Source organism: Mesoplodon bidens (genome assembly GCF_964165515.1).
Source record: "Mesoplodon bidens genome assembly, chromosome: 16".
Taxonomy (NCBI): Eukaryota; Metazoa; Chordata; class Mammalia; order Artiodactyla; family Ziphiidae; genus Mesoplodon; species Mesoplodon bidens.
The window spans coordinates 7249288-7272904 of NC_138173.1; the positions used below are offsets into that span (position 1 = coordinate 7249288).

General features: G+C 39.4%; 1 protein-coding gene across 2 annotated transcripts in view; it reads right to left on the bottom strand.

Annotated features, from left to right (window-relative positions):
- The window catches only part of TOX (thymocyte selection associated high mobility group box), a 297838-nt gene that overhangs the window by 130891 nt on the left and 143330 nt on the right, over positions 1-23617 (bottom strand). Inside the window, exons 2-3 of one of the 2 annotated variants that reach the window (XM_081258279.1) lie at positions 22561-22626; positions 4686-4928 (exon numbers count right to left, since the gene is read on the bottom strand). In XM_081258279.1, coding sequence (XP_081114405.1) covers positions 4686-4928; positions 22561-22626 — 309 coding nt within the window. The remainder of the gene's footprint in view (positions 1-4685; positions 4929-22560; positions 22627-23617) is intronic. The other variant, XM_081258280.1, reaches the window with a different exon arrangement.

A 23617-nucleotide genomic window follows, 5' to 3' on the forward strand; every position in this document is an offset into this window, starting at 1 on the left:
GATATTGATTTCTAATTACAGACTAAATAATTTTACATCTAATATATTAGAAATTTGTTGGTAATGCTTATAATCAGTAAAACTGTATCACTTATGTTGCCAGTGGGGATAAGAAACAGGCAGATATAAGAAAATTTAAATTTAAAATAAAATTTCAGGAAAGATTATATATTATACAAAACAGCAACATATATAACACATAATAATGCATGTATGTTAAACATTACAATAACCTCTAAAATATATACAATATATAAATGAGAATTAAAATATTTTCACCTATTTGATCCATTCAGATTCTAAAATTCCATCATGTGAAAATACTAACACAAAGATCTGAGCACCCTACTAACAGCAGAAGTCTCAGCTTTAATAACATTGAAGAGCTTCTGGAAGATAAAATTGATGACAGTTGATCCTATACATAAATCTACCTAGGGTGGCTTATACTTACAAGATTTTAAAATCTACAGCAAGTTCATTATTTAGAATCCACAAGTGTCAGCTTTTATGAGTTGTTCCCAAACTGTAGGTGACCTTGAAAGGAGTTATCAGAAAGAGCCCTGTCATTTCTAGGTGGGAAGCTTTTACTTCCTGTTTCTGTAGCCATTATTTCCTCGTCTATATGAACACTGATAACCTAAATTGTGCACTATTCCATTTCATACATATGTCATAAATATAGGGGCCTCCCTGGTGGCTCAGTGGTTAAGAATCCGCCTGTCAATGCAGGGGACATGGGCTCGAGCCCTGGTCCGGGAAGATCCCACATGCCACGGAGCAACTAAGCCCACGCACCCCACTACTGAGCCTGCGCTCTAGAGCCCGCGAGTCACAACTACTGAGCCCACGCACCACAGCTACTGAAGCCCGCACGCCTAGAGCCCGTGCTCCGCAACAAGAGAAGCCACCGCACCGCAACGAAGAGTAGCCCCTGCTCGCCTCAACTAGAGAAAGCCTGTGCGCAGCAAGGAAGACCCAATGCAGTCAGAAGTAATAAATAAATAAAAAATAAATAAATTTATTAAAAAAAAAAATATATATATATATATATGTCAACAACTGATAAACCAATCAATCATCTGGTTAAATTTTGTGATCACATTATACACGAGCAAAGTCGCCGGGAAAGAGTTTTAGTCAGTTTTTACAAAGACACATGAGAAAAGTATCTTATAGACCTAAGGTTACTTCAAAGGAAATAATCCTTAGCCCTTTTTAACTATAAAATATGGCAATATGAAGGGTTGTTCCTCTTCAGATTCACTGATTTGGGAATGATGTGCAAACACCTTAAGAGCTCGCACTTCTGTTCTCACTGTCACCACCCTGCGCGTCTCCACACTCCTTGCCCGACTTACAGCAACAGAGGGCTCCTCAGACCCCACACAACTCCAGTTTCCTGCCACTGCGATCCCTCCAGAGAGATGCCAGGATTTTCCTACGACACTGCTTTCATAATGCTTTTGCCTCGAATGAAAACTGCCAGTGGTTTCTTAGACTCCATCATATCAAGCCCACAGTCCTTAGTGACTTTTGAAACCTTTTGTCAAAAATCTCCTAACTTAAAATATCCAGCCTGCTTTTCAAATGCTCTCTCTCCTAGATGCCTTTTCTTTCCTTTCTGTTTGTCTAAAGCGAAACCATCTTTCAAGACCTGACTGCCGTCCTACCTACCTTTTCCACTAAGTTTTATAAACTGCCCAAACCAGATGACTATAATCTCTTCCAACCAGGATTCCTACTGGGTTCACGGCCAGTAAAATTGTGTTTAGCCCTTCTCCTGTCTCTAACTGCTTGATGTTTCACTCAAACTGTTTCATACTTAGTTACGTTTTTTTCTGTAGTTTACAAGCTCCTCAAGGACAGTGACCATATTTTATCAATCATTTGAGCCCTTTCAAATATTTAGAGCACAGAAGGCATTTAAAATGTACACACTGATGAGTGGCATTCTAAACACATGATAGCTCAAAATAAGATTGGAGATGCCCCTTGTTTCTCAAAGGAATTAGTAGACTCCAGTAAAGTCGGCCTTTCCAACTTTATTAGATTTCTATTGCAACTTTGCAGTATTATCAAACTCTGGCTCTTGCAATCCAGTCAGAGATCCAAGCCTTGAAAAACGACTCTTAAAACAAATTTCGTCTCCAAATCTACTTTCTTCAAGACCACACTGGCTTAAAAAATGGGTTTCCTGTAGATTTAATGTTAAATCAACATAATTAACTGGACCTATGCTGTCCAGGATAGTAGCCACTAGGTACATGTTGCTACCTTAAGTGTAATTAAAATACAATAAAATAAAAATCAGTCTTCCAGTCATGCTAGCCACATTTAAAGTGTTCAATAGGCAATGACTATTGCTACTGGACAGCATGCATAACAGAAACGCCATCATCACAGAGAGTTCTATTGGACAGTGCTAAAGCCTATCCAAAGTCTCGCCAAAACTTAATTTGTTGGAGCAGCTTTTTTACTTACAGCATAAAATGCTAGGACCAGTACTGTGAGAGGCAAACTAGATGTCCACCTCAGAATATGGTTTGGAGGTACTGGGAAGTCTCCCCATCCTATGAAAAACCCAAATAGACTCACCTTGCCAAGAACTGGAATGGCAAATTAGAGCTTCACTCGCTTAGTTTAGGCTGAACAGGGACCCTCTGCCTTGTAAAGTGTGAAAAGTTCCAAGGGAAATACCATGTTGATGGGAAAATACTGAAGTCCGGTTTCTGACAGTGGGTTGGGTGGAAAGGAGCCTAAAGAATTAGGATGAGCAGAGGCTCCTGACAAGGGAAGAGGGAAGCAGAGTAGAGGAAGGGCCTAGAAAGCGGTGCTACACAGCTGCGACTAGATCCAGTCCCAAGCACATCATCTGAGGGTGGAGTGACGTAGCAAGGGCGGCAAAACTGGGAAAATTCCAGGTGCATGTATACTGAGGTTGCACAAGCATCTCACACAGAGTGAATGGCGAACTGGGAGGGTCCTGGAATGCTAAGAAGGCAAATTACATAAAAGAAAAAGGGTTTTGAGACTAAAACTATATAACTGAGCATCTCATTATCCTCCTGTGGCCCAACTTTATTAGCACGTGAGGAAGAAGCAGAGAGGACAAAACTGGTACTTTATGTGCTGTGTTCGTCCTTCCTCTCCTTCTCAGTGAACAGGGAAGCCTATAAAGCGTGACGTGGACGCCTTACTGGCTCATGAACTGGGTCTGAAGGCTTAGCCCCAAAGAGGAATAGGCACGTGATTTTTCAAGGTCACTACTTTGAAGTACAACATTAATCAGATTTACACATTTAGCATGTTTTCTAAAAAATCCATCTTCCATTTTATGAAGTCACGGTTAATACTCTTAGGATAAATCTATACAGGTGGAGTATCATCTAAAAACCGGGACAACGGTGTTGAGTTTTTTGCTCCTGCTGGTGCTGGGAACAAGTCCTCCCCTCTTGTCCACCCAGCTAGCTGCCAGTTCTGAGGAGAATTCTATACCCTACCATGGCCTGTGACATTAGGCTCAGGGCTCCATTCCCCCAAAACGACTACGGGATCTCTTTCCACTCTCCTTTCTCCCCTCTTTATGTTCATGATAAACAGAAAAACCTTCTTGTGAAGTCACTAAAGTTAGAGATATATCACCAAATGATTTAGGTAAGTGATAACATGAAACGCTTTCCTATCAGAAACAACATAAGATGAGCAAGTTATTCGATTTGTTCATTGTGAAAATGACAGAACTGTTCACTGGCTTATAAAAATGACAACAGAGGTGGTTGGACTGTTAAGTGATTGAACGACGCAAACCAAAGAACGCTCATTAGAAGTCACTGTTAACCTGAGGTAGAGTTTCATTACATGGTAGAAAGCTCTGCCCTTGGCCATATACTACTGACAATATTCTCTACTCCTTGAGATATAGACAGAGAAATTATTAAGGTTTTAGATGACATAAAAATCAGACGGAAAGATTTTATGGTGTCAGTATTTCTCAAGCATGGGATACTTGTTAAAAATACAGACTCTTGGACTTCCTGGGTAGGGGCTGGGCATTCAATTTTTGCTAGTCTTCTGGGTGATACGTAGTCTCACTAAATTTGAGAAGTGTAGAACATTAGAAGATTCAAAGTGACAAACAAAGTCCAAGAGACAGAAACACTTTAGTAGAGATAAATTTTGATCACCCAAATTATACCTTCAAAATAAAGATGAAAATTGTTTTCTTGCTTTCCTACTATATAAATTGGTGGAATTTGAGAGCGGAAAATAGGGGAGCAACCAACTTTCACAGCAGTTCCTAAAAGAAGTGGGGATCTCGCTTGTGGTGAAGAATCCTGCACTAGATGAGATGCGGCACCTTTATGGTAACTTTTTATCTAAAAGCTAGCAAGACATTTTGACCATATGACCACACATTCAGTGTCAAATAGTATTTAGGACTTTGGGTTATAAATATGAGTGATCAAACATGTAATTAATTGATTTTGCCTTGACTTAAATGTAAAATGGAAAATTGCTTTAGGATTTTACAGGATTTATGGATTTAGGATTTCATAGCTAAAAACGATTCTAGTTTCAGAAAGCCACGCTACGATGATTGAAAGCTTCTCGTGTTAATTTCGACCTTGTCCTCGCTGTGTCCCCCGCTCCCCCCCGCCACCAATCAGTCAGCAGACCCTTACCACAGAAATGGAGTTGGGAAGCAGCGCTCCGTCCTGTCCCAGCATGTTGGAGACGGTGATTTCAGGTAGGTCCATGTTTTGTGGATGAAACGGGAGCAGGCCATTATGGTTCATTGGGTGACACAGAGCGTGGTAACCGGGTTCGACCTCGTTCAGGTGCACCAGCGAGTGGTCGGGGAGGGAAGGAGGAGTGATGGGTGGAATGTTGAAGTCTTCACTTTCCAGGCTTGGACCAGGGTAGGACTGAAAAGACAACGGTGATATTGATACAAATTATCATCCCCTTCTTTTCATCATGGTGAACAAACACACATGACCCTTCCAGATATTATTACAAGCATCATTAAGGATTTGGCAAAGACACTGCAAACACTCAGATTATCCTGCTGCAATTTCTCTATCACGCATGGAAGAAAACTGCCTCGAAGGCACAGCCACTTCTCGGATAAAGAGTACCGCCATTAAGCAGTTTTATTGTTCCAAGAAGCTGAACTCAAACAGATTTCAAAGGTCCCATTAAAATGCTCCAGAGTTTTAATCTAGCTGAATACCTTTTTTCATGGGAATTGTGGGGAAGGAAAGGCAATTTATAAAATTAATATTTGATCAAACATGTTTCATAGGGCTCCCTACTGCTCAGATCATGAGATGTAATAAAATGAATTCCAGAAGTTCTGAGGCAATTGCTTCTGGGTTTTGAAGAGCTACATGCTCACAACTGACAAAAAAAATTTGGTAAAGCAGTAGCTTAACCATGTTGCATAAGTGTGCCTTCAGAGAAAGTGTCATATATGAAGATAATGCCATTATAAGCTATTTTTATCATGAGGATTATGCCAACAAAATAAAAATGAAGATGGCTTTCTTGATTTCTGACTATTCACATTTATTTGATCTACCCGTAGAAGACAGTAAATAATTTTGTAATCATTTACATGCAGTTCGGCCAATTTTGAAAGACAAAATTACACAAATATCATTATAATACTAATTTAGGAATAAAAGCCAATCAGTAAAATAAATAACAACATACGTGGGGCTTTTTCTTTTAGAAAGGAGCTTTTAGATAAAACAGGAAGGGAGGGAGCAAAGAAGGCAGGCAGGAGTGTGTGAGGACGCTCCTGCTTACAAATGGAATGTGGTAAACATGGAACATATAAGGAGGCACTGAATAATAAAATATTGTTACCAATTCATATCAAAACACAGCAATACTTGGCAGTCTTTAGAGAGCAGGTGCCGTAATACGAAGGAAACAGAGCGGGTCCAGATAACTCTTTCAAGCCTATCTTTCAAAGTACGCGAGTCTTCCTAGTGTCTGAGCACAGGGGTAGCAAGGACTCGCTTGTCTGGCAGCGGCACGCCTGCTGGAGTGTGCGAGATTGGAAATGAGCAGGCAGAGGGTAGGAGCCAAAGAAAGGAGTGTAGCGTATTCATAGGGTGTTCAGCCAATCAGCTTCATGCTCCTGCTTCCAAGTGCCTGGGGTTATTTTTTTCCAGATGCCGTCTATTTGTCTAACAGAAAGAAAACCTTCAAGTTGCACTTGCTAAATGTTGTACAAGTTTTGATATATTTGTTTAGGCTTTGTCAGGAGACACGATTAAATGAAGAGCTACTTGGAACATCTGGCACTGAGACGTGGTCGCGTAGAGGCACTGTGGGTTACAGACTGGGGGCGTATGAAGGCGAGATTTAATTCATCTCTGCAGATAATTTTTCTTAAGTATCTAAAGTTCTGTTAAAAGAAAAAATCACCAGCACTAAAAGTTCAATCAGAAGTTATCAAATTTTCCTGTTTACAGTATCTACGTCTTGTCTGAAAAATATACTAGTGCCCTGTGTCGAAACAGCAAGTTTGATTAAATTCTCACTTGCCTAATATAATTTAGACCTTTAATCTGTAGACCCAGACCATCAGCCCTTGGTACAAGTATTCGCATAAGAAGCATAAAAGACGCAAACTGGTGGGGGGTGGGAGGGAGAGGAAGCACACTTATTAATGCTGGCTTCGTAGAAAGCGCTGTATTGAGTCCTTTGACTATGCTGTCTTCATTTAGCCCTTACAATAATCCTTTGTGTAGCTATTATTACCCTGTTTTCCTGAACAGAAAATTGAGTGTTTGAAGTTAAACAACTTTCACTTAGCTGGTAAGCAATCAACTCAGTACATTTGAGGGATGGATATATGAAGGAGGAAGGCGTTTTTATTTCTAACACTTCCATAACTACTTTAATTGCTATTATTTTATTAAGTTGAATGATACAAAGTTGCCAATACTCAACTGTTTTTGATCAATACAATTTCACAATTTAAAAATTAGTATTAGCATTAGTATCAGGTTTTTCCTCTTCCCAAATTCCATCCCAATGCCCATCCCATTAAAATCAAATATTTACCCCATAAGAGCACAAGTATTCATAATTTGTTTCTGTCAACATTTCAAAGGATGAACTTGTTGATACATATCTTTGAAGAAGTTAATTGACATCTGTTTGAAACCTTCCTGAATAAGATACAATTAATCCAGTCATAAAGGAAAAAGATGTTTTTAACTTTATAAAGGACATTAAACCTCTGAAAATACCCAGGGGTAGTCTACCTATGGTGTACTATAACTTTACATTCTAGAATTTCTCCAGTAGTTAAATCTTAATTTGCGGTGTTTTAAAGGAAGGTTTAATTGGTATCACTTTACGTACAGTGATAACAATTGTACTGCAATTTAACTAAGCTACATGGTTTATTTTCATGTAATTACACATTAATGTTATTTAATCCGTGCACTTACATACCAAAACCACAGATTTCACAACTTAACTGGTAATGGGTAATTATGTGGATCAAGAATTTTAACAAAAGGTTACTTAGTAGTTTCTATTCTTCACATTAGAAGTCATGAGATGGTTATTTGCCAGGTGCCTATTACAATGTAATCGATGCCATATAAAAGTATCATGGTAATTGTATAAATGTCAGAATGTCACAGGACTCACAAAAACTGCAATGCCAGACTAATTACTAATTATTTTTTCAATTTGGAAATGAATTAGCTAATTCTTCAACATTGACTTCCATGGCATGACATCTTTATTTTGATTTCTTAAAACCTAGTAAGTTTGACTTAACCACAGTAAGTTATATATTAAGAGGCAATTTGCAGTTTTGGGGCTGATGTAACAATCGCATATGATTCAGTATTTTCCCTCATTCCCCATGAAGCTGCCTGGTTACAATCAGCGTTCAATGTTTGTTGAATGAATTAAAAAATGAATCACTGAATGAATGCATACAAGAAATGAACGAATGTGAAGATGACACTTCAAAGGCATGAAGTTTATGACTATACCACTCGTATGCCATGGGCTTGAATAAATATCCTGTATTCCCAAGAATGCACTGGCTAGGTGACAGCATGGTATGGAACGCTGATTGCTCAGCATGCTGGGAAGCCAAAAGTACTGTATCCTGTTGAAGACGTAAAGGCTGAAGCAGCCTGAGAAAGGATGGGTAGGGCAGTTTAGTGTCCCTCTCTGGCTGTTGATCTGTCCCCCTGAAGTGGTTTGCACTCACCATCCCGTGGCAACACAGCAAGTCCCAGAGGATTCCTAAGGGCGAGTTTGGGGCCCCCTGGCTCTCAGAAGTTGTTGGAACCTAATCCCTACTGCAGCTAGCTAAGGACCCGGCGGAAGCCTTGGTTCCACATCAGGATCCCTTGGGATGGCTACCAGCAAGGACCTCGCTAGACAAGTGGACAGAGAGGGCATGAGAGGGTGCTCTGAGCACAGAAACAGGGACATTGGTGATGAGACCAGGGACTGGGTAGTCAGAGAAGCTTCAGTGAAAATCATTCCTTGCACTTTCTCCTGATTCAGGGTCCTTTTCTGATTCAGGCTTATTTTCCTCCTTCAAGTCTCAGTGAGGCCAGGTATTAAAAAAACTTTCATTCTCCAATTCTACTGAGACCAAAGATCATTTGATCCTTCCTAGGACCTTGCATATCCCGATGAGACGCTGGGCTGCATTTTTTAGCCTGAGTTAGAGACCACCAAGGAGTCAATCCATGGCTTCTGAGAATCTGGGGGGCTAGGTTCCAGGCTACAATGCTGGAGAAGAGCAGGTATGCACGTTCAAGGTGGCATCATCTTCCTTATCAGCCTTTATAGTGCCTTTTACCCCTCCCAATCTAGAGATCAGAATCTTCTCAGCAGCCGTCTCTTCCCCAAGAAATGATAAAAGTCAATGGTAACTTGAAAAAGTGGTGACAGTGAAAGGTAAACTGGAAACAAAGCAGCATGCAGAGTGATTTGCTCTAAACCATAGCTAGTCTGCATGACCTAAATGAGTCAAAGACCTCAGAATTATATTACTGTTACTCAACCAGATTCTCCGTGATCCTAAGTTACTCACTGGTCCTAGACACAGGAGACTCTCCTTCTGTTGCTGGTGCTGGGATACGGCTCTATCCTAGAGTGGGAGGCTCTGGGAGTCCCTGTGTGTCCAGGGAGCAGAAGCCAAGAGTCATGATACGTGGGTAGAATGGGCTGTGCTTTCACGAGGCTTGGCTAACGCTGGACTATATATGAACTTCTCAGAGGCCATAAGGGGACTGTTGGAAGCATTAAAGTAGTAATTTCAAAATATTATCATCCTCAAGAGACTATTTTTATGGTTCTAAATAATAGATCCAGTGACTATTTCAAGTCATTTTCTTGAAACCTTACCACTGGCATTTGCATATTTAGCTTACAAAGTGCCACATCTTTCCTGATGAGGCGACAGGTCTTGGACTGGTTGAGCGTGTACTGATAATGCTTCCTCAGTGACTGATGAGAAGGCCACGGAACATGCTGGAAAGACTGGAGACTCTGGAGTCCAGCAGACAGGGCTGTTGCAGGCTCTCTGAAGCATTTATTAGTGTGGGTTCTGGGACAGGTTTCTCCTTTGAGCCTCAGTTTCAAAACCTGCTTCATGGGGCTCTTATGAGCATGAAAACAAAAACATAAGATAGGTAAAAAGCCTAATAATATATGTCTGCCACATAGAAAGTTCTTGATAAATGGCAGCTTTGTCATAGCTATGGTTATTGTTAAATGTGTTTCTATATGCCATGGATTGGGTCATGTCTGAGAAAACAATTATAGACCAAATAGGAGAGGATTTAGACATCGTAATAAAGGAATTTCAGTATATTTGCCATTGATCAGACCTCATATTGAAGCAAAGTGTAGCCCTATTCATACATAATGTATTCATTTAATGGCTCCCCATAAATAGCATTTGTTTTTATTTTAATGGGTTTAAATTGCAATTTTGAAATTAAAGAATAAAAAGATAGTGGGAAATGGTGAATAGGCGAAGATGCTGAAGAGCTCAGACAGTAAGGACCTCATGTGCCGAGGGTCACAACTCTGATTCTTCAGAGAACTCTGCTGCAGGCCGGCACCCAGGCTGATCGGTTCCTGACAGTTCCATCCTACTGACCCAGGTAAAAGGCTAATGAATGTGTGAAGCAGAATTTCAGTGTCTAAGTTGGCAACAAAAGCTATACTTTCTAACATACTGTCTTGTGTCCGAAGGAAAACTATATTCCCTGGGAGACTGCTGTCAAATTGCTCATCAGATGGTTTGTTTTTGAGACAAGAATCAAGAGTTGGGTTAGGAAAGTAACAGAAGATCCTTCCGATCTGTTTTGATTAGATCTTTTGGGAACCTTTCTAGCCTCTTGACTAAAGCCATTGTCCTTCCCCATGTCCAACCACCCCCAGCATCCCCAGTTCAGTGAAAAAGGAAGGAAAACGTCTCACCTGATTTCTGGAAGATCTCATTCCCCTGCCTGTTTAATGACATGCTCACATTTCTTTTTCATCATTTTGCTTTACATATTCCATGGCCTGGGTATCCTGTTTACATTACTTTCTCCTTCTGCAATCCACACTTCCTTTCACCACAGCCTGTTCTTATTTTTTATTCTTATTCTACATTATAACATCTGGAGGTAGGATGTTAATTAGGCTGATTTTTCTTTTGACTACAGAGAATTTATGTTTTTGTACTGTTTAGATAGAGTGTTAATATATGCTGACTGGGAACAAATAATGTGAAATCTCTACTGGACTTTGTCTTTTCTTCTCTTCTAAAAATCTAGTTTCTCCACCAGAAGGGCCTTGTATTTGTGGGCTTTCGTCCACATATTGCAATCATTATACAGAGTATTCAATCTTTGGTGACAAGAGGTCCCATAACTCAGAAGAATTCAAAAGATATCATCTTGTAGATATCTTTAAAATTATGTGATGGCTTCATGCAATCATGCACACACTAAAAATATGGCTATGGTTATAACACTGTAAAATACGTTTCTCATATAGATCTTTATCTGAAAGATAAATATCACTGCCATCAAATTTATATGAAATGCCTTAATTTTTAATCTATAACATAATTTCTGAAAGCTCAGGACAGAAAAATGCCCATGTTTAAACATGTTTCATCTTGTATTACTGAAAATTCTTGTTGCATAATTTAAATAACTGAATGAAAAGCAAAGTAAATTGGGTTCATTAGAAAAATAATAAACTTCCTCTGTATGTTTTCAGAAGTTGATATTGAATGTAATGGTGATTTCCCTAGAAAGAGTTTAAATAGCATCAACATTATCTCCAATTTCTTTTGAGAAGACCTTCAGAAGTAGGTATTTTTCAGATTCTTTTGTCTCTGCATGAACAAGGGTTGATAGCTTGAAACTATAATGTATTACTGTGGAAAGCTTCGGTCTGTTACATAAATCATCTTAACACTCAGCAAGAACTGTCCAATAGTGCCACTGATGTGCTCAAGCCAATGATCCTGCAAACAATTTTTTTGTCTTTCTTTACATGTTAGACAATAGCAATAAATCATCTTCATTTTAAAACACACAATGTACTAATTTTTCAAGCAACAGTTATCAAAATGCATTTTGGGTAGAACGTACCACATTTATTTTATTTGTGCTCATTAGTTTTTGTAACCTTATTAAGTAAAAGGCAATGAGAGCTTCATTTGTCATAGAAGCATTTGTTGTGTACCTACTGTGTGTAAGGCATCCCACAAAGTATGATTTGAGATACAAAGAACTACAAGGAAGTAAATTAGTAAATTAGAAGAGATATAAAAACTTAGGCTTCCAATAAACAGCATGTTCAATTGTCAAACTAAGTGATACTTGAGTGTAAATGAAAGAGGAATTATTTGAAGCTGGGATGATGGGGGATACGGAGGTTGTTATAAGCAGATTTACCCCGATAACAGGACCTGAAGATCAGACACTTCTGCTGAGATGCGGTAGCTGATGAAGGGAAGACCATAAAACTGGCAAATGAGCGAGTCCAGACAGTGCAGCAAGGAGGTTCAACAGGGAGGTCAGGTCTTCAATATCTAAGAAAACTTCAAGGGCAAGATTGAGCCCACTGATCAAAAGAAACTTTGGGGTACTGAGCCCCATGCGAGCCTCTGTTGGGACTTGTTTTTACTGGATTATTAAGAACCAGGGTGCAAAGCCTCAATGAGACCAGAAAACAGGGTTAGCTTGAGGCCGCCCCAGAGAATATCTGACACTGGGGCTGGGTTTGGGAGAGCTCTGACCTTGAGATGGGGTTAACAGGCTGAAGCTTGGAGGATCTGTGGGTGTTAGGGCAGTGGGCCGAGCACTCTCAGATAGGGGTGGGCAGGGCAGGGAAGTCCAGAACTCTTCTGTGTGCCATGACTGCTGCTAGGGCCACTCTTAAAAAGAAGTTTCTGGGAAACAAATAATGTGGCCCCTCCTTACCCCCCAGCACAACCCAAAACCACACATGGACGATGACCAGGGAGAGCATATTAAAGTGGGGAAGCTACTTCTGAAACCCTAGTGGGGGCCCAAGGATGTTCTGGTAATAGGTCATCATTCTGCATTCAGTGTTTAAAGGGGATAATTAAAACATTTAAAATTTCATTGCTTAGCATAGATTTTATGTACAAATGCAGTCCATCTTTTATAGTTTTCCAGATGTCTTCAGTTCTCACACTGAGTTCTGAGATTCAGTTCTACAATTTTTGGGGGGTTTATTTTATAAATAATCCATGTTAGTGAGAGAAAAAGAAGAAAATATACATGAAAAAAAATCACTCAAATTCAACCACTCAGGAAAAAAAACCCACAAACCTACACTATTAAAACATGTGCATTCTTTCAAGAATCTTTTCAGTCCATATTTGCTATCTTGTTCTGGGCTTTTGTTTTGTTTTTAATAACAAAAGTTAATCATAAAGCTCTGATTTTGGAGCTAGAAATGCTCTATGCAAATCTCATCTCATCTCTTAGCAGGTGTAGTTACTTAATTCTTCTAAACCTTAGTTCCCAAATCTGTAAAGTAGGGTTGATAACAGTATTCAATTCATTAAGGGTATATCAGGATTCACTGAGATAAATGAGATAATGATTTACATTATTATTATTATTACAAATTACATTATTATTACAAATTATTATTACAAATTATTTAAATTTGAGTAATATACTAGCTCATAAGAGCTATCAATAAATGTAAGCTATATTCTTATACCATCATATAATTTAACCTGGTCACTTAAAAGGATGTGAATATTTTTCATGTCAATAAATATCATCTATTACATTTTGTTTAAATGACTACATATTATATCATTGTGTGCATGTTCTGTAATTTATTCCAGTTTCTTATTACCAAACATTTAGGGTATTTCTTTTTTTTTTTTGCGGTACGCGGGCCTCTCACTGTTGTGGCCTCTCCCGTTGTGGAGCACAGGCTCTGGACGCGCAGGCTCAGCAGCCATGGCTCACGGGCCCAGCCGCTCCGCGGCATGTGGGATCTTCCTGGACCAGGGCTCGAACCCGTGTCCCCTGCATTGGCAGGCAGATTCTTAACCACTGCGCCACCAGGGAAGCCCAATGCATTTGGGTTTTAATATACTATTTTAAAGCATGTACGGCCTTTGCGCTTTAATAAAATTTTCTTTTTTAAGAAACCTGTGCTAAATTGATTTTTGCTTATGGTCAGATTCTTTTTGCTAAATCATATATAGGCAGCCAGCATGGAATTAAGCATTCAGTGTTGGCCTATTTTTATATGTACATATTTTTATGTAAACTTTAAAATACACACTGTATGTGTTTATGGCCATTCTTTTCATTTTTTCCCGTTGTACAGAAATCAGTAAATGTTGCATATGTAAACCCACATTCTTCATGAAAAAGCCAGATTAGCAGAGGAGCTAAACAGATGGCCTCTGCTCTTGGTCTGGCTCCTCCCTCAATCAAGAGGGCCAGAGAAAGGAAAGATCATCACACTCTGACAGGCAATTCCTACTGTTTGGATCTTTTACCAGGAAGCAACGGCAGTTGGATCCCTAGGTATCTGAGGACCATCTCGCTTCCTACAGTCTTCACTACCAAGAAAGCTTATGCTGAAGCGGAGCTGAAGACAGGGGCGAGGAAAAAAAAAAGATGAACAATCGGAGATAATTTCCTTAGTTTAAAAAAGATAGAATTCCTCCTCCTCCGGTTTCCCAGGAGCAGGATCCCTGAGAAAGCAGCGGAAGCGGTGCGACGTCTGTGATGGAAAGACCTCCTATACTTTATCTTTCGGTGGAGAAAAGGAAAAGCGACCAGAAGGGGAAGAGTCCTGGACCCAGACAAGAAAAGCAATGAAAATCCAGAGGAAAAGAGGACGGCCATGGAGGCAAAGGTTTGGAAAAGGCTGGAAAAGAGGGGAAAGAAGGAATCACCGTTGTGGATAAAAGAAGCCAGGGACTGCAAATAAACACCTCACCTCCGCGCAGCTTATTTGTGTGTTTGAACAAATATGAAATTGCTGCTTTGGTGGGGAAGAGATGGTCAAATATCATTTGGTTCAACCTGCTGTTTTTCAGAGTCTTCCCACACACGGTAACACATGCAGTTATCTGAATACTAACAAGGACTGAGGTTAGCACATCAACATTTTGACCTTAAAGTTCTAAAATACAGTGAGGCCTTGCTGCCCATGGATGGAGTCTGACTTGGGCATTAGGCCTTTCCGGGCCAGAAACTTAGCTGGGATATGTACTATCTTTTTGATGTTTCACCAGTCCCTCTATCATTTTCATCCTCCAAGAATTGTTGTAAGGATTAAATGAGATAATGCATGCAAGGCCTTTGCTTAGTTCCTTCCAGACAGGTAGCTGCCAACTGACAGCTGTTATTATTGTGGATCGACTTCATCCTTTACCATGGAGGTGGGGGAGTGCTAACCTAAACTTCCAGCCAAGCAGAAGCTTCCTACTAAAACTTATCATCGTCTTGGCAAGCAAGACATTTAACTGAAGTCAGAGCATAAGAAATAAACAGCTCGGTGCTCACAGTACAGGTGAGTTCAGGCTTCCCTGAAGGCAACTTCCGTACAGGGCACTGGCCCTGCTCTATCCCCGCCCCCAGCTCCCCCTCCTCCATGGCCACTCTGGTGTGTGAGTTCAGAAAATAACTACTCACAATGGGCTTAGCTATCCTTGAATGCAGGACTTCTCCTGAAATGCTAGGAGGCCCAGTCACATCCAAGGAAGGCTTCATTACTGGTCTCAAATCATGACGCTCAGAGAACCTCGTGAGTTTCAGACCAGGCTGTTCTATTTGAAAAATCTGATGCCAAAACCAAGAAGTCACTTGTTTGACTTTGCTTGCAACAGGATCAATGATCATAACTTACAAAGAGGAAGGAATGTATGGACAGCATTTCCCAAGACAGCCACCAATTACTCTCAAATCATTAGGATTATAGTTAGAAATTTTTATGTCCAAACTGCAAAGTAACATAGATCAGAAAAAACACAGGAGAAAGAAAGAAAATATGGGATAAAGATGAAACTGAAACTCTTTGTGTTTCTGGGAAGTCCAGCTAAGTCTGCTCCAAAACCAAGGAACTGAAACTGCAAAGGGAAACTTGACACTTTTTTAAAGGTGTTTGGGTGGCAGGTGAGGATATGAAGAAGGTGGTCTCAGAAGATATAGGGGTGGGTGGAAAAACAGCTTTTCTAAGCCTCAGTGTTCTTATACTAAAAATGGGTGAAATCGCTTCTACTTGACATACTGGCATAATGAAATTTTAGTGTTTGTTTGGAACAACCTTAAAATGTCTTGGAAGTAGAGTTGGCGTGGACAGATGACATCATTCACCATACTGCTATTCTTAACTTGAATATCATACCTAGTTTTTAGACATCCTTTAGTGACAGATTTATTATGAGTGATAGAAAAAAATCTAACACACACACATATATATATATATTGCAAAATTTAACAGGAAGGATCATTTAGTTTTTCATCACTGCTCATGTGCTAAAGAAAAACATCTGCAAAAAAATACGATTCTGAACAAGCTAAAGGGCTGCTTTCAAAACGTATCAAAATCAACTGTATAACTGGTCAGGCTGTGTGTTAGAGTCACAGCACCTCTTGCTGGTGCCTAAATGTCTTGGTGTCCCTTGACAGCTGTCCACTGAGCAAACCATCCTTCACATGAAGCTCGATGCTTTTGGAGAATCTGTTTTTGTCACACATGCTATTCCATACAGATAGTTTCATAATTTTTATCACTGAAATGCATTTGCCTAATGCTTGAAAAAACATACTATTAGACAATTATAATAAAATTCTCAAGCATACTCAGCAACAAACATTCATTTTCTGAAATAAAAAATGAGTCTTGTATTCGCAAGTCCCACAGCTTGGAAATGTATATGATACACAACATTTAACCTGTCAGCAGCCTCATTAGTGTCAATGAGTAGGAACTGGCAATCAGTAGATGGTGTGCTCTACATGTGTTTGTGTTTTAAAATGTTCCCAAAATAGCTCTGCTAGAGAAGTTGATATAAAACACTTCTACTGGACAAATGAATTTCAGTTTAGATTTTACGGTCTACTTAAAATTTTTTTGAGGAAATCTGTTTCTCATGTAACTGATCATTTATAGGTTACAGAGTCGATACCTAACTAATAATAATAAAGACTGGGTGGGTAAAAAATCATCTAACTTTCAACCATACCAAAATGTAAATGATCAAGAAAATCTGCAGAAAGACTAAGGTGTGCTTGACTATCAAGAGCCCTAAGATATGTATTTGCTGGCGCCGGGATTCAGTATCCATACAGCTATTAAGACATTTTTATAAACTGTATGAAATATGTGAGCTATTTCAAGATATAATTCTGAAAAACAGATTTCCATGTAAGAAGCCAATTTAGGGGGAAAACAACATAAACAATAGTAACTTGTGTGCTCGAGTGAAGCATCTTTTTAATTTTGAGTAATGAAGATGTCAAGCCAAATGCTAGAGTAGTTTAACTTAATTAGGTGGCCTATTTTTCCAGGCATCCTTTCATTTCCCAATGAAAACTCAGCTTGTATGCAAGGCAAAAGAGCAATTTTGTCTGTAATGAATACCTCCGGGACTGCGCAGAGTAATCGTTTGAACGTTACACTGAAGACTGGTTTGAGTAACTAGTTTGGGCTTGTTAAGATGTCAGACTTTGTTGGACTAACTAGATTACTCAAAGCCTGGCAGCTTTGCTATTTTATTGGGTGAATGGTCAAAAAGTCAAGCTGACCTTACTCCCGAAATTTCTGCCAAAAGGAACCAATCTAAAAGAAATTGGTCTAATTTATAGTTCAAATTTATGTCACCATCATGGAAATTTTATGGCCTAAGTCAAGGGATGTTTTTTCAAAAGTGCTCTTAAAACATATTATACTTTCCAGGCCCTGTTGTCATACCTCGTTTATATTCTATCTAACCCTGAGAATTTTCTCATTAGGAAAACATGGAACTAAAAATACAGATATAGCTATTAATACGTTTGCAAACCTCAAAATATTACAATTCTAACAGTAGATTTAAGAGAACACTGCACAAAAAAAGAACTTGGGAAGTCCTATTGGTTCTGCTGCCATTATATTGCATATGACAAATAGCAATCCGATATTATTGTAAGAATAAATGCCTGTTATTATCTAGTCTATTATCACATTAGTTCTCTGAGTCTTGGACTTGAAATAATTCTCTGAGGAGACAGGAGTGCTGGTGTCTTTTGCTAATGTGCAAGGCGCTGACACCCAGGAGCAGGGGTGCTCCTGGAATGGCATGGGCATGGCCAGATTTGCTAAATGTCTGCACAGGAGGGCTGAAAACCATTGCAAGTAGAAGACTCAAAGAATTATGGTGATTAAAACATGTACACAAAATAATGCTGCACACTTCCAATGTGTCGGGCATCATCTAAGCGCAGGAGATCCAGAGAGAAAGAAGGGCGAGTCCTACCACAGTCAGGCGGGCAGGCTACGTGCCACAGCAGGGCAGATGTGTGCCTCGATAACTCCAACCAGATGCTGGAGAGGCACAGAGATGTGTAAGGAAGGGAGGAACATGGATCGTTCAGCAACAGCAAGAGGAGAGAAGGAAAGATGGAAATGAGGTCAGATGAGCTGAGTTAATGAGAACCTTTGAGGTCCAGAGCTCAGGCAGTAATTACACAGAAGGAAAAGACGAGACAGATTCAGCAGCGATGCAGAGAAGTAGAGTCAGAACCACCTGGGATCAACTCAGGCCTGAGAGTGTAAGGGAGACTCTTCAAGTTTCTGTCTTGGGTGACGGGGCTGGGGGTGGTGTTAACTCTCACGACTATAGCCGATATAGGAAAAAAAGAAGTTTGGGGTGAGGGAGTGGGCTGGAGGTGATGAATTTCAGTTTGACGAATGGGTACGTTGAGTCTGAGCTGCTGTTAGGGACAGGTGCCCAGGAAGGTTAGAAATCAAACCTGAAACTCACATGAGACCTGCCCTAGATGGTGCTCTTCAACTTTTCCATTCAAGATGGATGGTACAAAATGCACGTTGGGTGCTTAGTTGTAAGATTCCAGGAAAAAATAATATTGCTTTATTTTATCATAGCTATTTTTAATCTTGAAATGTGAGGAACCAGGTAAGAGAGACAATTCCAGTGCAGGAAGAAAAAAGGAGCAGGGAAAGCTGATCACAACCTGAAAATAATCTAAAACAGGATCTTAGGTCAGGACATGTAATACTTAGGGTTTACTATGATGCGCAGAATTAACAACAAAGATTAGTTCAAGCTTAAAGGATAACTGTTCATGGGAGGAAGGAGGATGGAAGGAAAATACGAAGAAGGGGAGAAGGAATGAAGGAAGCAAGGAAATAAAGAGGGAAAACAAGCAGAAAGAAATGGTTTATTGGAGTCAAGGCCAAGGTCAAGGAGGAAGTGATTTATTAAAAAACATGGTTCAATCAAGTAACCAAATCTTCTCCATGATCTGACACCAGAAAAATCTTCTGATTTTCCCCATCAGGTGATTATTTCTTGTGTGTATGTGTATACACACACATATACACACACACACACAAACACACATATTAAAAAAAAACAGTCCTTCTCAATCTTTTCCACACAGTTCCTGAACTGAGACACAGGTGAGACGTGAAGAGTTCCTATGTCCACGGAACTGGTAAAGAATGTTGCCAGTGTGGGTGGAAAGCATGGAATGAATAGGTAGTCGTGGAAAATGATATTTTTGTAACTTCCATAGAAGAAAAAGAATGAGGAAAAGAAAACTGAAAAAATAAGTAAATAGATAAATGACCTTGGTGCCATAGAAAGTTCCTATCAAGAGAACCGGACTCCTGTTTCCTTTGACGTACTTAATTCAAATGAACATTTATATCTTGAGCACAATCAATCACATATAAGGAATTACAGAAGGTACTAGCATTGTAAGGGCTGGAGAAAGGAGCTTGAGTTTTTCAGGGGAAGAGAAGGATCGATCCCCAGCACGAGTGGGCCTGGGCTGTTCCGGAGGAGGGGCAGAGCTCTGGTGGGCCGCCCAATCCCCTTCCACCTCCTTGTTGTGTCCTTCGGCATGCTGGTCAATCCAACATGACACGTTAAGAATGACAAAGGAGTGTGGGATCGCCAGTGGCCCCTCCTCATGTCTGGCTTCCCTTCCATTAGCCACGCACATTTTCCCCCAAACTATACAGAAGGGAAGCTGCAAGTTCATGAGGTATCAAGCAACATGGGCCCCCTTAGCCAGGGTCCAGACACCCACAAAGAAATCTTGTATTGCATGGTTCAAATGCTACCCAGAGTAAGAAGAAGTTAAATGGTGTCTACAGCACTGAGTGGCCAGCACACTTAGGGCTATTATAGGAGAAAACAGTCAATATTCTAAGGACGAAGCCGGGAGAAGTGGAAATGTCATGCATGGGTTTTTATTGCACACGTGTCAGGCTTACTATAGGGTGGTATATTCGATGTAAAAGCTGCCTATCAATTACAAAAGTATATGTAAAAAATTTTAAGGATTTGTATACACTAGCTTAAGAGGTATAGAATTCACGTAGTAGATAGTGCCAGAGAGCCCTCTGGGACTGTCTAAAAGAATATCATTAATGTTTACAGTGTCCTTCCATTTCTGGAGCCATTCCAGCACTGGCTTTCTATAAAAATCATTTCAAGTTTAGAATCATGCTATTTGCCTGCAGCAACATCACAGGAGCAGTAGTGTGCCATATGCTACTACTTAGCAACTTAGTCTGTTGAGTCCCAAAGCATGTACTGATTTGACAATTGAACAGGAATTAAAATTGTTGAGAGATACTAAGAGGCAAGTTGCCTTGGATTACTAAACTGTGCAGATGTTTGACGTTATGTAGGAAAGAGAACAAAGCTATTTCTTTTCCTGCAGGATGACTAAAATCTTATTTATAGTTGCCGAAAGGGGCAAATTGATTAAAATTCCCAGAAGAATACCAGGTAATGAATTCTTGAATATACCGTATTACAGTAAACAAAAGGAATGTTAAGTGTAAAATTTAGCTAAGGCCAATCGACTTACGTAATTTGTGAAGCTTATCCTCTGCCAGAGTGTGTATTATTTTACATTAGTTGAATTTTTGAAATAGCACATTCTAAAAACATTTTCATATGTGCTGCATTATTAAAAAATAGTTTGCTTCAGGCACACAAACCTGCTCTATCTTTACGAAGCACATAAAGTATCTGGAGCTCTTTACTCTTTCAAAAATTATCACTGGTATTTAAAACATTCTTGGTAACTCTTGACTGAAATATTAAGAAAAATAATGTTAGTTGTTTGATTTTAGTCAGGGTTTAATATTATTCATTGTACTTGAATTTAAAAATCTAAGTTGTTATAATGTATATGCTTTGAATTTCCAATCCTTTATCCAAAAGTCTTTAAGACGGACATAATGATTCTCTGAAAGGGAGCAGCTGCTTTATAACAGCAATCATTTATTGAGTTTGTGTTTCTACTGTTTCAAACAAATTCAATTAGCCCTTACACTTCAAAACCCTAAAGGCAACAAAGAGATGATACCAGGTTGCTTTAATCTAATAGTAATACTAAACTTGTCAGTACAGTTTTGGGATTGATGGTTGGAAGAAAATTAATAGTAACATTTTTCATTTTTTAATCAAACAGTCCTACTCAGAACTACCTATGGATCCTGCTGGCTACTTAGCTGAATGAATTCAGTTAAGTAAAAATTCTAAATGCAAAGCCCAGCCTTCCAAAGGTATTCTGAGGGTGGCCGACTCAGTTGAATGGAAGGAAATGTAGCCCGGACCTCTGAACTTAATGATGACCGTCTCATCTGAACAACATAGTATAGTTTCAAGAATGTCTGCCAGAGAAGGCAGTGGTCATGATGACTTCTAAATGCAAAGTTCACGGAGAGGCAGGCCTGCTCTGTTTTGAGTTAAGCCTGAGACATTTTGTTCTTAGAGAAATTTCAAAGCCCCATAAAGTGCACCCCTGACACATACATTAGATTTAACTCACTGACAAGCACCATGAAGCGAAATAGTTCTACTTTTGTTCCCTATTCCCCCACCCTTCCCAGTTATCAAATCTATTTTGGGCGGATATGAAAACAACTGTTTTCAATGTTTGAGTTTATGCTATAGTTACTGACACATGAAACTCCAAGCTACCATGGTTTTACTCTTCCAGAAAAAAATATGTGCAAGTCCACACAATGCTCCTGTGAACTCTCCCTCACTTTCATTTATTCATTTATTTGTTTTTGCTTACAAGGTTCTTACATATCGTATTATAGTGGCCCCGTAGGGCAGTTACATTTTGCTTCAGACTCCCTCTGTGGATCAAGGGGCCTGGTCTTAAGTATCTAGAAATAAATAGCCAAGCCTTCACTTCTATAAATGTAACCAGTTACATTTTCATTGGACTTTTGTTGTCACTTCTCATGATTAAATACCTTGTCAACCATTCCCAGTGACATGGATACAAACGTGCCCTTCAAAGGTTTCCCATCATATCACGGATTTTGGCTTGAAAACAGCCATAGAGCGCTTTCTGGCCCTGTGGTTCTGGTGATCAATGTAACATTTTATTGAAAACTGCCCCAATAATTGATCATTAAAGCTATCTGTGACATGTGTAGCTTATAATGATTAACTCATCTATAGTCAGAAGCTCAAATAACCTGCACCTGTAAAGACTTTATTTCCTAAAGGTAAAACAACTGTTTAGGAAAGATCATGCTGGCAAAACAGCTGCTTGCCGTTCTGGAGAGGAAACAAGGTATTATCTTTCAACAAATGCCAACTCCGGTGTTTTATCAGCTCGATCTCATTAACTGAAAACAAGGCTTAAATGCTTTGTTTATAAATTATGATTATTCCTGATTGCGGCAGTTACTGATAGTGCTACTCATTTGCAATGCAACTCTTTGAATTTGTTTAATTACAATTTGAAACAAGGCAGAGAAGATTAATTAACCCACCTGGCTGGCTGGCACATAGTCCTGGCTTGGCTCTGTCATGCTCATATACATGTTCTCCCCGTCAAACTGCGAATGAAATAATAGTAAACATTCAGCAATCTTGACTGTGTGCATGTTTGTTTTGTTTTGTTTTTTTTCCACCATCAAACTGGAAAACAGTAGCCATAAAAAAAAAAAATACTGTGGTTGGAAATACAGAAAATCTGTACAGCAGAGAGCCACATCTATTCTTTGATGTTTCTGTTGTCATTTTCCTGACCCTGGATGTCAGTGATTTGGAGTAATTAGCGCTCTAGTAATTACAGCAAGCAAGCAAGAAATGAATGGTTTCCTTTCATCTGCAATCTGTTTTAAAACAAAATGGCTCATTTTGCGTACCACGTATATACATATTGCAGTTCGGCTGTAATGAAGTATTAAGTGGATGGCATGATTTCTGAAAGAAAAGGATAATGGAAAGTATACTGAGGCACAGCTCAATGCATTCTGAGTTTGGCTCTCAAAAATGAAAAAGTGCAGAGTTTTCATAATAGACTGAAATTGGCTTCATCACAATAGCCTTATGATTAAAGAATTTTATAATAGTATTTGAAAACAGCACGTGCCACTACAAGCATGGCTAAGAATGATAATAATAATGGATAACAATAAAAATATACAGGCTCGATGATTAAATTTTCCTCTCCGAAGTTTTTCAAAGACACAGAATTAACGTAAGTATTACAAATGCATAGAAATCCATATAGGAATTTACAAATTAGGAACAAGATGGGAGGAGAAAATTCCTGGGGGCAGTTCGAGTGCAGAGCTGTGGAAGAGTACAAACAACAACAACAACAACAGCATACTTTTCATTATTCGGGTTTCTGAAAGCAGTAATCACTCCATTCAGACTTAATCCTCAGCTATCTTTAGTCACTTGATAAACGGGCAAAGCATTTCCCTTTTAGTTAACAGAAGAATTTTCCCAAGGAAATAATCAAATGGACTAATACAGCCAGCTTCAAAGAGTTGAGTCTGAATGTACTTTCATTGCAGACTAGTTTCAGACACGGGA